Here is a 16215-nt window from a genome sequence, read left to right as displayed (position 1 = left end):
CCGTGAGCTTGCATAAACCTGGTTATGGCTGGGGATCTGCTGAAGGACTGCAGAAGATGTGAACAGAACTCAGCACCAGCTGCGCCTGTCAAAAGCACTGGGGCCAAGAACTGCCCACCACTGCACCAAGGGAGGAGTACGTCTCTGCACAACCCTATGACAATACAGAGTACGACTGTGGTTTCTCCCCACACCCTTAACTCCCAACACAGTAAAAGCCAAATTGAGAACCACAGTGGTTGACTCACCAACACGACTGTTTCCAGACTGATTCTCCCAATGTGTATCAACTACTTCACACATGCAGACACCCCATATACCCCCTTTATATATTCTGTAACACCCTAGTTTGTGCAGACAAAAGGCATGAAATAAGAATATCAGAGCCATTTCAATAGATTGAGTAGCCTTAAACCAGTATTATCACTTATTTGTATTTTAAAATAAGCAAACTATTTCAGGACTGTATGGCTGACCAGGGACAGATAAGCCTATGGGGAAGAGAAGCACTGTGTGACAGTGCTACATAATTGGAAGGGAGGCCTTCCCAAACACTGACACTAAGTGGTAATTAACTGGCCTCTAACTCCTACCCTTTCCACCAGAAACCTGTGTCAGCAGGGTAAATGCTTTGGCAAAGCCTGTGCTAAAGCACTAAGCATAGTTTCAGGGCCAAACTCAGTTTCAGCACGTACACTATACTGAGCTATTCTTGGCTTTATAAGAACTTAAATTCCAGCCACATGCAGCAACACTGCATGGGCAGGCAACAGTGAAACTGCTATTTTAGGAAAAGCACAGAGTGTTAGGTTGGGGTTTTTTCTGAACTATTTAAACTAAGTATGCTGCTTTTTATTAGGATTCATTTGCTTATTAGATTAAGTTTACAGCAATAGTAAGTCAACTAGAAAATACTTCTCAGCCTTGTTTCCTGTCTACATTATGGCAACTCAGATACTACTTAGGTAGGAGAGTAAGTGAGCGTGACACCGGTTTGCTGAAAGGTATATTTTTTTTGATGTACAGTATTTACGTTTTCCTGGGAGATTCAGTTGACGCACTTACTCTGGGTATTATCACAAGTTCTTCAGCCACGTAATTACACATATTCTGCACTACACAAACACAGCCCTTGCATAAACCAGCACATTCTGTTTAACATCAGCACTAGAAGCAGAAAGACCAGACCTGTAACGAGTGGCATGTTCTGTCTCAATGTCCTCAAGATGAAATTCTGCCCACGGATCAGGCATGTGCTTAGCTTTCTCAACAGCATGTTTCCAGGCTTCCTGAAGAAGTTAAAACTGGCATGTTATTAATAATCACCATCAACTCACAACAAAAACATTTTCTACAACACATCAGGATCCCAATGCTATAGAGATGTGCAACTACATGAGCCCCCAAAGCACTACTCAGAGGGGGACCAAGTGGTACAGAAACCACTCCCATTTTATAGCTTCAAGTATAATGAAGCAGTTCAGAAATCCAAAGCATCAGGTTTCAGTTCAATTTGCACTGCTGTAACGTTACTGTGAAGAGAATCTGATCTAGTATACACCAAATATAATTAGCAAATATCTCTAACATATACTACAAGCAGTGATAAGGCACATCTAGATGGTATTAATTCACTTTTGCTGGTTGATTTTTAACCTTATTGTAACAGTATATGCTGTTGGGTAGATGCGTATGTTACGCATATGTGTAAGCACAGAATGTCCATCAGCAACAGAGAATTATGGACAAAGTTCTGTAAATCCCAAGGCCCCAAGATTGTGCTCAGCATAAGAAAGAAGAAATAAGAATGCTGTAATATTGGATTATTATAGCAATTCCAGGCAAGTAGCTATTTCAATGTCTACCAAGTCAGCAGTAAATAATCAAATTAGTTTTCTGGAATATAAATAGTCTTTCTCTACCAGTCAATTTAGGTCCTTTTCTGTTAACATCTTGATCTTCCTCTTTTTACATTGGACTGTTCCAAGAGAACAGGAGATATGATCCTGTGATATGCCAAATGCCTATTGCAAAGGTGAGCAGAAGAAAAGGCTACTCTGCACCTCTGCCAGTAAAGAAATACTGAGCTCTGATGTCTTATTACTGCCTCTGACCGAGTTTCAAGTATGCAGAAACAGTCTTTTATTTAAATCTCATTCAAAACTTAAAATGTACAGTATAAATTGGTGTCACCAATTACATCAATAAGTTTTTGAAACAACTGAGCTTTTAAACTGTTTATTTTTATTTCTGCTGTAACTTTGCATACCCTGCAAACAACTTAAACGTTCCCCTTTCTGACAATAAAGGCAGCAAATGAATACAACACTACAATAAAATTTTAACAAAACATGCTGAGAAAGATTTCCTATATGATCCATGAGAAAATGAAGTTGCCTCAGATCATGTGATGATTCACACTTCATATGGACCTGGGAACTTCTATACTTGAATATATGTGAAAGAAAGAGAGAGAGAAACAAGTAGAATTGCTTGGTCGATTATCTATGTCAAATCATTCTTGAGTAGTGTCCCTCTCCAAAGGTGATCTGGGTCCATGCTAGGGAACGATTTAAATAAATTAATTACTTCTCTTTGATCTTGTGAGGTGCTTTGTACAAAAGCTGTATTTTAATCTTCAAACAGAAGACGGACTTCATGGTCATGGGGCTAACAGTGCAATTTTCTCCCACTGTAAGGCATATGGCTGCCATACTAAGTATATGTATTGCATTCATTTTTGTCCACAGTAGGAAATAGTGTGCAGGAGCAACCACAGATATGCACTTTAAAAGTGACCTTTCAGGGTACAGAACAAAAGACGAGTATTATTTCATTTAACATATATCTTTTTTAGTTTTGACTTGATGACTTTTATGGGCTGAGACAAGCAGTTCTCCCAGACAACAAAATAACAAACTAAAAAAGGACATAAAAAGAAAAGCAAGCCAAAAAACCTTAATGCATCTATTAGATAGATACATGTTCACATTTCTTTTTAACCTACCCGACTATGGTCAACCACAGAGCCATGCTTAGAACGATGCTGTGTGTCATTCTAAAGGATGCATGAGAAACATAAAAGTAGGAAAACACAGGTGATAAGACAAATGATTGACAAAGAGTCTCTGTTCTCTTCGTTAATTAAAGCAAAATAAGGAAAAGAAAAGGTTCTTCAACTGAAAAGCCACTCTTCAATTTATATTCACATATTCATAGATTGTTTACATCTGGGAACAAACCTATCAAGGTAAGTTGGCAATGTTTTAATTTGAAACATCCTTTTTTCATTTTAATATGTTAAAAGGGTGTTGCCTATGAATGAATTAATTACTGAGTCCTGCTCAGAGGCAGAATTAGTAACAACTCTTGTATCAGTCTGCATCTCATTATCAGGGGTCCATAATGCTATTAGCTTTGGGGTCTAACAGGTAGACTCTGATCAGATCAGGCTGTGGTGGTTTAAGATGTTACCAGCCCTGGCTGCTTCACTGTTGGAAGTCACCATATCTGCCGCTTAAGTACCAGATGGAGCCTTGCTTGCTCCCCATCTCAACCCCATGCATCTTACCTGTGACAGGAGCTAAAATGTCCAACTAGGTCAAAGCATGGGCACATATATTCTTCAAAAACAACATGGTATCTTAAGAGGGAGGAAATAACTGCAAGATCTTAAGTCCTTATCAGTTTTACCTCAGGCCAGATGACTCAGAACTCACACTGCAAGCCCAAAGGCAAGTGTTTAGTACATGCTTAAACACACATAAATGAAGACTAAGCTCCCTACCAGGTCTTAACTTGCTTAGCAATAGGAAACACTAAAATGTGTCCCCTTGTCTATATCTAAACTTTTACTTCCTTAGGAATATGTTCCTTTTAATGTCTGTATTAACTAGCCTTGGCAAAAATCTTACTGTAGACAGGGCAGATTCACTTTTAATGTGCTACTTAATGCTAGCTGACTGAATCATAGAATGGCTTGAGCTGGAAGGGACCTAAAAGATCATCTGGTTAAAACCCCCTGCCACAGGCAGGCACACCTTCCACTAGACCAGATTGCCCCAATCCTCATCAAGCTGGCCTTGAACACTGCCAGGAATGGGGCAGCCACATCTCCTCTGGGCAACCTGTGCCAGTGCCTCACCAGCCTCAGGGAAGAATTTCTTCCTAGTATCTAATCTAAAGCTACCCTCTTTCAGTTTAAAACCTTGTCCTATCACCACTTGCCCTTGTGAACAGTAACAGTCCCTCTCCAGCTTTCTTCTCAGACCCTTTAGCCACTGGAAGCTGCTCTAAGGTCTCCACGGAGCCTTCTCTTCTTCAGGCTGAACAATCCCACCTCTCTCAGCCTGTCTTCATAGCAGAGGTCCTCCAGCCCTCTGAGCATCTTTGTGGTCTCCTCTGGACTTGTTATCTTTCCAGGAATAAAGCATTCATTAGGCATGACCAAGGTTTTACAGTACCTACTACATAAATGTTAATATTTACAAGAAGAAATGTGTTAATACAACACATTAAATCCTAGTCTAGACAAAATCTAAGAGACATGCTCTTTTATCACAAAGGGTGCATATTTGGAATATCTAACCTATAGAGCGAATGTCATTTGCATTCTTGAGGCTCCACTGCCTGGCCTGATCTGTGCAAATGGTGCCAAGTAGAACAGGACACACTGCCAAGGAAGCACCAGCTACAACCCCTTTGACCCCTCTGCAATGCTTTGATTACTGTTCATTTCAAAAAGGGCAGCTGCTGCTTGAGTACACTGTCAGGAAATACTGCCAGTGTGACACTTCATGCTCATTATTAAAAGCTCCCTGGGCAGTAACTATAACCTAAAAAGCTACCATTACAATTGTGTATGCCCAAATAAAAATATTATAGATTATTATGGATTTTGCAAGCAGAGGCAATAAAGTATCTTCCGTCAGGCCTCAATTCAGCTTACAACAAGCATAATCTTTTAAATCTCCCAATTAATGTATTGCTTTTTAAATGGTTTGATCATAATGGCTGTTAACTGTTCACCTGGGTTCTGCTATCTTTGTAGATTAAGACCTCCCAGTGAACTAAAAGGGACAGTAAGCAATTCAATGGCAGTGTCATTGGCTTAATGGAATTAACTGCAAGTCTGGAAAAAACAGATTATTTTTTCATTGAAAAGTGTTAGTTGCAAGAGATGAAGCAATTAAGAGAATCTCTCATGCCAACTAAGTAAAACCAAAACCTTCTTGAAAGCTGAATCAAACACTTACCTTAAAGCTAAATGAGTTTCTAGGAGAAGAGCTTGAACTGTACTGTTCAGTTTTTGCTAAATTGCTATAATAATTGTCAACTTTGATACTGGCAGACTTGTTAGAAACTGGATCATCAGTTATTGGGCAGATAAAATAACTGTCTTCATCATCACTATCAGCATCAAGATAATTCCCAGAGCTGGCTGTAGTTGATCTGGCATTATCAATCCCTTCCATACGAAAAATAAGGTCCTCGTCTGCCATGTTTGTGGGAGGTTGGTTGAACTCCTGCAATGATTAAAACAACCACCATTCCAACGCACATGCAAATGAAGGGAAGAAGCTGGGTGGGAGAGAAAAACAACAAAAAGGTTGTTATTAAAAGAACAAATGATGCATAAAACTGATCTCAGAAAACTCTTGGCAGAAAAAAAAATCATTTGCGTATGGCTACATAAAAGCAATCCCCAAGTACCCACATGTGGTTTTGAACACCTCAGTGCTATATTTGGCTATCCAGAAGGCACTCACTTTTTAACTTGCTACAGGACTGAGAAAAAGAAGATAACCAAGTACAGAACTATGAAATCTGAGGACTGCAAACACCACCTATTGCCTCTGGCTTGCAACACGTCCTGCTCTGAATGGTTTTATTCTTCCTTACCTAAAATGCTGAGTTTCACAACACTGGTCTTAGAAACCTGAGGGGGTTTTACCTCTAACCATAGTCAGGTTTTCAAGTTTTTTCAGGATAAGTCTTTTCAAGGACATTGCATATAAATTAATAGCCAGATGAGCCAAGAGTTATCACTAAGACAACATAGAAAATTGTCCCACAACTGCCGAGAGTTAAATTAGCTTTTAGCTCACGTATAGCCAACAGTCCACAGTGGAAAGCATGCTGGGGAATGTGCAGTACACTATCCAGGCTACACAGGATGTCCTTGGAGAGACAGCACAAAAAAGGCCAAGAAAAGAGGCCTGCCCCACTCACTCACTAGCGGACCTCAGAGGCAAGAGGAAGTATGTGTAACGAGTACCTCAGTCCTTCTGTGTTTTACTCTCTGTGAAGGGATTGCTTGGGACAGACTTGTGCAATCTGAACAATGCTATTCCAGCTCCAAATAGAGCAGATTTGGCAGCATGCTGAGCTGTGTTCACTTTAAGCAAAGAGCTTACCCTCCCTGGTTAATAGCTCATTTAGAAAGGGACTAGAAAGCTTGATTTTGTCACTGGTTATTTCAACTTTGTAGTAGCTTCCTGGATCCTAAGAGAACAGAATAAGCAGGGTTTGGCTTCTCCTGGGTCCTAGCTCCAAAATAAACTAAGCAAACTGAAAGTAAACACAAGTGTGAGGCAGACAGGTCAAGGATTTTCGTTTAAATCTGCTCAATTATTTCAAAGCTCAGAAGGTGACACTCTCGATAAATATTTCACTGAGGCCTTCTAACACATTAAACAACATTAGAAGTGAACAATATGGGAAGTTTCATATGGGTACCAAAATTGCAGCTCTGCAAAGTCTCCCATTTTACCGTAGTTTTTCCAAATCAGTGACACCAGTTTTTGGGAGGCAGAGCACAGATACTGCACAGCCCAACTGCTGCAACAGGTATGTGTTATAAAAAAAGACAGGTGAATCATGAAATGCTTCTCTGTAGCTCAGGCTCCCTTTCCACGCCACAAGGATTCTAGCTATCAAGGAAAATATGAACAGTGTCATGGTTTAACTCCAGCTGGCAACTAAGGACCACGTGGCCACTCACCTACCCCAACAACAGTGGGACGGGAGGAGAATCAGAAAAAAGGTAAAACCCATGGGTCGAGATAAGAACAGTTTAATAATTGGAATAAAATAATAATATAATTGTAATGGAAAAGGAGACAACAAAAAGAGAGAGGAATAAAACCCAAGACAGACAGGCAATGCACAGTACAACTGCTCACCACCTACTGACTGATCACCAGCCCATCCCCAAGCAGCAATCACCACTCCGTCACCCTGCAGCCAGCCCCCCAGTTTATATCCTGAGCATGCCATTCTATAATATGGAGTATTGGAATACCCCTTTGGCTAGTCTGGATCAATCGCCTTGGCTGTGCTCCGTCCCAGCTTCTCATGTACCTCATCACTGTCAGAGCACAGGAAACTGAGAAATGTTTTATGACTTAGCAACAATTAAAACATCAATTTGTTATCAACATTATTCTCATACTAAATCCAAAACCACAGCACTGCAGCAGCCAGGAGGAAGAAAATTAACTCTATCTCAGTCAAGACCATGACAACAGCCACAGCAGAGCAGGTCCATGATTCATGTGATACCAGGTGCTTCAAAGAGCAAAGAAACCTGCACAGAACAGTATCCCATCCCTACACACACATTCTTCTAATTGCTGATAGTTCATCTTTTCTGAAATCCTATTTTCATTAACTGCACTAACTCTGGGTTTCAGAGTCATTTCCTGAAGTCTCTAACACCTGTCTTTGCCAAATTTAATGACTTTCTGTAATGAACTGAATACCCAATTGCATCAAAAGCGCAGACCACACTAAAGAGAACACAGACTGAGGTGAAATTACCTTTCTGCCATATACTTTTGTTAATTGTTTCTTCTATTGGGAGTACCACAACATACAACCAATTCCCCTATGACCATATCCTGCTCGGAGCTTTCCATGTCACTCTACTGTTTCCCACTGCATTTTTATTTAATGCTAACGTCAATCAGTAAATCTGATCACGACCAAGCTGACAGCAGTGAACAACCCGATTCATTAAAACCCACCAGGAGAAAACAAGTCCTGGGCAGGAACCTACTGGGCATCACCACAAGCACTGCAGTGAACAGAGAGCAGGTCTGCAGAGGACACCTGTGTTGAGGCTGTGACATCCTCACCATCCATCTCTTAAGGATTTATTTAGACTAACTCTGGTCAGGTCTCAGGGAGTGGATAAGAGAGAACTGTGTTCTCCAGTTAAGTTTCATGCACAAGGATTTCAGTTTGCAAGCACTGAGACAGCTTTTCAATATGAATCAAGGTGCAACGAGCTGAGATGATCAGGAGACTTGCTTCAGAAGTGCTTTTCTGATCAGAACCAAAAGCCAGTGTAGACTCACACATAGGAAGACTGGAAAGGGGCAAACAAACAAAGGACTGGGCTACTGCTTGATTTTATTGTACTTTCTTCTCCTTAAAAATAATACAGCAGATTTACAAACCACACCATGGCTCTTAAACCACTATCAGAGCTTACAGGTGTTTTACTCAAAGCAACCAGAAAACAGTAACACAAACTTCTAGGCCCACTCAAATTAATGGAAATATTTTCTCTTCATTTTAGTTTTGATTATTCGCATTGCTCTGCTGCATGAAAAACAGGAAGGGGTTAGATGAATGCAAAGTAATCGTCCAAATCTTCAGGCTGATTTAGCTCAGTTTAAACAAATACTTGCTGGTAAGTCTGCCACAGTGGATTTTGGCTGTTCAGATGGGTTCTGTGAGTGTATTGATGTCAGGTCTGTTTTGTTCTTATTTAGAGGGCAGAAATAGATCACACAAAGCAGCAAACCTTGATTTGTTTCACACAATTTATGGCTTAAAATCCTTTTGGTCCTGGAGCCCTAAAAGCAAAGATTTGAGCTTACAGAATATTGTACTTAATTTGTTAATTTGCTCTCAGTATTATATACTACCCTTCCTTCCAACATCCATCTAATGGAAGTATCAGCTGTTTCACAAGCTAGAAAAATGAGATGTAGGAATGATCAAAGCCCTTGGAAGAGATGTAAGTCTACATACTTTGAAGATACGTGCACCCACAAAACAGGATTAGGTAGAATTTCAAGATTTGGTCCTAATGCTGGCTGTACAACTTAAAGCAACTTCAAAGTGTCCCATCAATTAGCCAACCAGCTAAATCTGAGATTTTCACACAAGTAGCCTAAAACCATAAAACAAGGTTTTCAGCTTTGCTTCACTGTTATTCTTCAATCCAGTGCATACTGAACCTTCTTTGTCCATGGAACAGTACCAGATAAGTACACTTCTAGAGCAGTATTCACAGCTGGAGACTTACACCACAGCTACTGAGAAGATAGTCACCACAGAGACAGTGCCTTAATGTATGGCACCTTTCACTAGCAACATTATGCTGCTGGTTACTGCCTTTCTGGCAGACGCAGCATTCCCACAGCTCAGCAAGTAACACAACACCAGAACTCCTACATCAGGCAGCATCAGCTACAGTAAACCACTGCTGGAGGAAGTCTGAGCCAACTCATCTGACTTTGTACTGAAGCAGCTTTGGAGCATACATATAATCAGCTCTTCTAGCAAAGACCACACAACAGCTGCTATTTCTGGAAAGAGGCAGTAGTGCACAACTGGAAGGAGAAAGGATTCTGAGCTGCACTACCGTTTTTACTGTGATTATCTTACTGGAGTCTAACAAGTACTTGAGAACATTAACTTCTACTTAAAAACAGCAGGTGTAAAACGATGTTCAAGTATGTGACTAACTCCAGGATATACTGCAGCTTCCTTAACCACAACTGCCATCCTGTACTCATTTCCACTACTGCAGTCACACACACATAAGCAGATCCACCAGGTCCAAGGCACTCTGAGAAACAGCAGCAGAAGGAATGCAGATTTATGCAGCAGTGATTGCAAACATTCATAATTTCTGACTTGCTGTGTAAATGGAACATCACCACACAAATCTGTCTGTAAAGCTAATCACGTTTATAGAGCTCTCAGTTTTTCTTGGAACCAGACTTCTTCTAAAGGACTTGTGTTTACTTTGGAAGATTTTTTACTAAAAACCATCCTCACGTAACATGCTCTTTAAATCAGAATCTGACAACCAAACTTTAACCTACACAAACACTGCACTAAACCTCACAGTTTATTTCATAAAAGTCCTATTAAAAAGCCCTAGCTTCATCCCAAAGCTTATAATCTCTGCTTTTGCATTATGGCATAAAGCTGTACCATCTAGGAATTCCTGTTACTATTGCTGCTACATTTTAATCTCTTAATCTTTAATATCTATTACAGAAGCTTTCCAAGAGTTCAGCAGCAAAGAGGAACTGCACTGAACCTAGCCTGCAATACTGCATTATCACATACAACCTGTAATTTAAACTACCTTCTCCAACCCACTTTGAAAATTCATTCCTTTTTTTTTTAATCAACCTTGTATTATGTGATTAAAAATGAAGATACTTTAAAATACTATCATTTACTAAATCTGCTCAAGTCTTCATCAATTTGGGGAGTTTTACAGTATTTTTCTTTCCCTTGCCTTTATATCCAAGAAACACACCATCAAGAGGGGCAGGTGGTTGTAAGGACAACCCACTGTGTTACCCAGCACAGTGCCAAGCAAACATAGATAAACAGAGGGGGAAATTCACATCACAGAGGTGCTAAAACACGTCTTGTTTCTTGTAGGGTGTCTACTGCTACAAAACTCGGCTGGGTTTGGTGGGACCCTTGAGCAAGGCCCCACAGCTGCCTCAGCATTGAAACCTGCCTTAATTCATCCCTAAGAGCCAAGTGATATGGATGCTCTAGCCAACAAAACAAGGGACAACCAGAGCACCTCCGGCTACTTCTTAGCAGCTGTTTCAGCTCAGACATTACCCTCTGTGCCTCTTCAGGAAGTCCTGTCTCTTGTACAGAAGCATTAAAGCAAGAATGAGCCAGTTCTCCCCAGTATAATACTACATCCCTTTTGGTTGAACACCGCACCAGCTAAAGCCATCTAGCGGGATACCTGTAACAGGCAGTTTTTTCTTCCAAGAAAGTGCTTTTCAGATTAACATTCTTTTAAAATACAGATCTAAAATTTAACCTAAGTAACTATTTGGGCTGTGCATCTTACAAAGTATTGTTACAATCTTTATGAACTACAGACACAAAGCTACATTACATCATCCATAACAACCCCACTAGCAATGTTTAAGTCCTGCAGAATGCTACTGAACTGCTTGTGGTTTCCAAACACCAAACTGACTGTTGTAAACTGTTCTCATCTGCTCCACACACTGACAAGAAAACAGGTTTAGTGAGTCAGGGTAAGAGCTGTGATACGAAAGAAGATAAAAAACATAAAGATGTCTCAACTCACTGCCTACCTTCGACACACAAACTTGGGCTTACCAAGTACTGATCTTCTAATGAGAAGACTTTACTTCAGTTCCCTCCCAGCATGTGCGACATGCTGCAAGCATGATGGCACAAATCACATTCAGTTTGACTGCATGCACAGCTGGGATAACACACTGCATTTAGCCCCAGTGCTGGGAGAGCAGCGATGCAAAATTCATGACAGGAATGGGAGAGTCCATCTGTGCCAGCTCAGAGCACAAAGCATTGAGACTCAAAACCCTGTGAGAGGAAACACACTGAGGCTTCAAACACACAAATGGCTTTTAGAGTTGTGAGCACTTAAGAGCACAGAAACGACCCTTCTGAATCAAGTCCACGCTTCTGCCAAACACACAAATACTACATCGATGGCAGCCAAAACACGAGAATACCGAAGTACAGAAAATGTACTTTCAATTTAACTTTAAAATATTTTCCCTTTTCCATTAAAGGCCGTGTTACTTCCACACGGAACAATTAACTATCACCGAGTTTTTCCACTGTCCCGGACACATACATAGATAAAACTGCTCTCTCCAGGCATAAGCCCAGGAGTGTTGCCCAATACAAATATACCAGGTTATTTTTAGGGCACTGCACAAGCTCAGGGCTCGGCCGCCGGCCCTTTACAGCCCGTAACCTCCAGGTTGCTCATTTCTGTAATCAAACCCGCACATTTCGCCCTCTCCCTCCAACGCTGTGAGCAGCCTGACGACGGCTCCCGCGGGCCCGACCCCGCACCGCGAAGGCACCTACCGGGTGATCGCAGCCCGGACCCACCGCCGGGCGCTCCCGCTACAGCCGCCGCCACAGCCGTCCGGTTCACGGCAAGGGGGGCTGGGAGAGGGAGGGAGAGGAAAGGAGGCGGGCACCGGCGCCACCCTGTGAGGGGAGGAGAGGCAGGAAGAGGGGCCGCCCTGTGAGCGGGAGCAAGGCGGGAAGGGCAGCCACCCCTCGCCTCAGGCTTGCTTCAGGAACCGCGCGTCCGTGCCCGCACCCGCTCGTGGTCTCACAGGCGCTATTCCTGGGAGAAAATCGATTAAAACTTGAGGGGAGCCCCCCCGATCAGCACTGTTTGGGGTGCGAGAGAGGGAAATCCCGGGGCAGAGGGAGCAGAATCTCGAACGCCACGCGAAGCCAGGTGTCCAGAGAGCTGCCCGCAGGAGCCGTGCCCGAGTTTACTTTTGATTTCTATTTCCGCTGGGTTTGGAGCTCAAAGGGCAATGGCCCATGGCCGAGGAGCCCACGGGAAGGGAGCATTGCACAACAGCGGCCCTGTGGGGAGGCGGCGCAGACGTGGGCAGTGACCATGGAGACTTGGGGGGCTCCGTGTTTCAGGTTGGCTTTTTCGCCTTAATTCGATTGCAGTGTTCCATTTCCCCATGAGAAATGGTAGAGTCGTGCACCAGATTTCAAGTTTAAAAGACCACATTCTCATTTTTTCCTAAAATGCTGGCTTTCTGGGTTGAAAATGCCCATGTTTTTAGCTTTTCCTCAAGCTAGGCTCTGTGGAAAATTTAAACAAAACTCCTTACCCTTTCATGGCTTACATGGAAATAGATGTAAATAGGTTCCGGCTTAACTGTATTATGTCAACCTGGAAAAAGTTTACCACTTTTACTGTTGTTAAATCTCTTACTCATGTAAGTAACCCTCATTAGTGCCTTCTACCCTGAGCAGGGGCTACAAAACAGACTGGACAATGTGAGTACGTCCTTTGTGACAGACGAGTGGTCTCCTGCAGCATCACAGACAAGAACGCAAAATCCCTGTGCTCCAAAGAGGTAGGCAGCACAGAAACGCTGCTGCAATGCCAGTGCTGGGATCACCTTCAGGAAGAGGATTACCAGTATTTAATTAAAACAACCCAGAACAGATGCTCTGAGTCTCTGCCAGCAACACCCGCCTTCTACCACCATTGCTTAGATAGATAAATCATCTTAGCTGGGGGACTGGAGGGAGCAGCATGTCTGCACAGGAATGCTGCCTGCAATTCTGGCAGCAATTCCCAGCACTGTGCCGAGGGTGCAAGCCCTCGTGTGAATGTAAAGCAGAGACAGGACTAAACCCTCATTTAATGCCCCCTCCCACAGGGACACTTCTGGGTAGCCTGAAATTCCTGCAGAGTTTAAGCTCCAATTAAACACAATTACAATGTTTGTGGATTATTAGCAGCTATTGAAAACTAAGTGCTTTTGCCCCATCAGCACCAGGATATGAGTCTCTCCATTTTCCATTCTGCAGGCAGCCCAGCTGAGCACCCTGGGAAAAGCAGCACCCCAGGGCCTGGGAAGAGGGCAGGCTCAACAAATGAATTCTGAAGTCCTGGTGGAAGCCAGATGCCTGGTTCCCACTGCATGAAAATGTGTTGATAATGGTTAAAAAGTAACATCACCATCTTAGGTTACTGATTAACGGTGGAGTACATGTGATACATGAGCACAACTGAATAGTCACGAGAGAAACTGGCTTTAAACTCATGCAAACACACAGCACTGTTTTGGATTAAGAGGATGACTGTATCATGCTGTATTTCCTCATGGGGAGGGCTCTGCTACATTAGGAACATAGGTTATACCATCTCAAGCTACATACTTCTCATACTTTTAAATAAGCCAGCTTTGGCACACTGATGTAAGGGTGTACTCATTTTCAAGTTTAAGCCTGGGGTTTATCTATAACATTTTCTTAAAAGAACAATCAGTGATGATGAAACAGTGTTGGATGAAATACTAAAGGTTTCATCTAATATTAGAATGATCTAATATTGAAAGCATCTAATACTGAAATTAGATGTGAGGCCAGATGCACTGCATCTTCCAGTTTTAGTTTCCTGTTTAGATGTTACTTATCATATCCTTAATGCTTGAGTTTGAGTCACTGTTATTTTTTGACTGAAAAACTGAAAAATAAATGGCAACTTAGGAAATTGGTGACCTGCAAGTGCAGTATGTCATTCTTTTGTTTAGTATGCTCAGCAATGCATATATGTATTTTCCAAGAGCACTGAAGCTTGCAAAGTTCCAGTATGCTTGTGTTAAATGAGGTTCTGTTTAGAAATTGTTGTCCTAGGGAACTGTTGGTTTTGAAAGGAAAGAGGAAAGCATGCCCCTGACAACACTGAACTTCCATTGAAAATCCAGATGAAAAATTGCCTGTAAATCAACTAATTATCTGACAATTTTTGCCTACATACTTCTGTGACAGTCCCTTCTTACACGGCAAATTTCATTATCTGCAAAGCCCACTGTGGTAGGTGCATACAATATACCTGCATAGAACTTCTGGAGCACCAGTGCAGACTTCCAATGGGAAGAAAAGCAATGGCAGACATAATTTCTATGGATTATTGTAATCGCACAACATTTAGCCCTGATGTTTTTTAGCTCTGTCCACAGTAATTACACAGATTCCTCCTGCAGGCCTTCCAGAATAAAGGTATTCATCTTTCTACTCACCAGGGGCATCTTGAATCTGGCTCTGGTTGCCAAACCCAGCTCCTTCACAGGACAAGCCCCTACTTACACCGTGGTGAGCTCAGCAGCAGCGGGCAGGCATTGCACCAACACGGCAGGACGGAGAGCTGCGTGTGAGCAGCCCTGACCACAGCCGCGTTTACTACTGGCCTCTGCAGCACCATGCTGAGCCGCACCCCAAAGGGCCGTCCCCTTTTGGGTGGGAATGATTCAGCTGACGGCACGCTGTAGTGCCAGGGCGGCAGCGGGCCACGAGACTACAGTACCCACTGAGAGAAGCTGGGGAAGAAGGCAGGGGGTCTCCTGTTTGTGGGGCTGGGTGTGGTTGGACCCTCTTCCTGCCAAGGAGCTGTGTGCAGACCCACTCTTGTGGTAACGGTAAGGGGCTGCCCTCGCCCCTGCCTGGCCACGGCACGGCCACCCATGGGGCGACAGGTCTGCGCCGCGGGGCAAAGCCGTCGTGAGGACAAGCTGGCGCTCCGCCAGCGCTGCTGTGGAAACAGGCCACGGGGCAGCGCTTTGCCGAGGCGCTGTGGCCGGCCTGTGCCTGCCACGGACAACGCGGGTGAGGTGCGGCCCAACGGCCCCGTACAGCACAGGATAGCGCCGGGGGTAGCCGGGCACCGAGCTAGCCACAGTCCAGCCGCCCCACGCAGCCGCCGCCCGGGTCACGTGTACAGCCTGCGCCGGGAGTGCGGCAGCGGCGCCACCTGTCGGCCGCATGGAGTGGGGCGGGGGCGGGGCCTGGGGCGGGCCATGAGGGGTGGCGGTGCCCCCGGCAGCCCGGGCTTGGAGCCTCCTCCGCAGAGCGGGGAGTCCGCGCCCTCTCGCGGGGCTGCGCTTCCCGGCCACGGGGCGCCCCGGCCGGTTGCGCCGGGGGCCGTTGCGGTACCGCGGGCACAGGTGGGCGGCGTGCACCGGTGGGTGGGGAGAGCGCCGGCGCCGCCCCCTGAAAGAGGCCTGGCGGGCGCCTGAGCAGCCAGGCGGTAGCGTGGCCGAGTGGTCTAAGGCGCTGGATTTAGGCTCCAGTCATTTCGATGGCGTGGGTTCGAATCCCACCGCTGCCAAGCTTGTTTTGTCCCACGGCGCCTGCGGCTCCTTTTCGCCTCCCGAACAGTGTGGCCGCGAGGATGTCCCGCTCCGGTCTGGCACGAGCACGGCCTTCCCGAGCCGGGCATGGAGGCGTGGGGGCGCTTCCTGTCGGGCGCCTCGAAATCAAGCTGTAGCAAGTTATGTACGTGCGGGGTGCTGCGTGTTCTGATCGTGTGTGTCTTCTGGCGTAAAAATACAATAAGAAATACTCATCTGGGCAGCTCTGCAGTCCCGTGCTGTGTTCGGGTAA

The 16215-nt window shown here is 44.1% G+C and overlaps 1 protein-coding gene and 1 non-coding gene across 4 annotated transcripts in view; one reads left to right on the top strand and one right to left on the bottom strand.

The window, feature by feature from the left end:
- EEF2K (eukaryotic elongation factor 2 kinase) overlaps positions 1–12181 on the bottom strand; it is a 28422-nt gene extending 16241 nt beyond the window's left edge. Inside the window, exons 1-4 of one of the 3 annotated variants that reach the window (XM_057416859.1) lie at positions 12154–12181; positions 5256–5580; positions 3008–3058; positions 1189–1289 (exon numbers count right to left, since the gene is read on the bottom strand). In XM_057416859.1, coding sequence (XP_057272842.1) covers positions 1189–1289; positions 3008–3058; positions 5256–5501 — 398 coding nt within the window. In that variant the 5' untranslated portion in view covers positions 5502–5580; positions 12154–12181. Of the gene's footprint in view, positions 1–1188; positions 1290–3007; positions 3059–5255; positions 5581–11384; positions 11461–12153 lie in introns of those variants that run through there. The other 2 variants (XM_057416858.1, XM_057416860.1) reach the window with 2 other exon arrangements.
- Positions 12182–15858: 3677 nt separating this feature from the next.
- TRNAL-UAG (transfer RNA leucine (anticodon UAG)) lies at positions 15859–15940 on the top strand. The gene has a single exon. It is a non-coding gene; the product is annotated as a tRNA-Leu (tRNA).
- The last annotated feature ends 275 nt before the right edge of the window (positions 15941–16215 follow it).

This window comes from Pezoporus wallicus, unplaced genomic scaffold, assembly GCF_028554395.1.
Source record: "Pezoporus wallicus isolate ANWC-B61680 ecotype Strahan unplaced genomic scaffold, APGP_CSIRO_Pwel_v1 scaffold_7392, whole genome shotgun sequence".
Lineage (NCBI taxonomy): Eukaryota > Metazoa > Chordata > Aves > Psittaciformes > Psittacidae > Pezoporus > Pezoporus wallicus.
The sequence above is the reverse complement of the archived record's forward strand: the minus strand, read 5'-3'. Positions and strand labels throughout refer to the sequence as shown.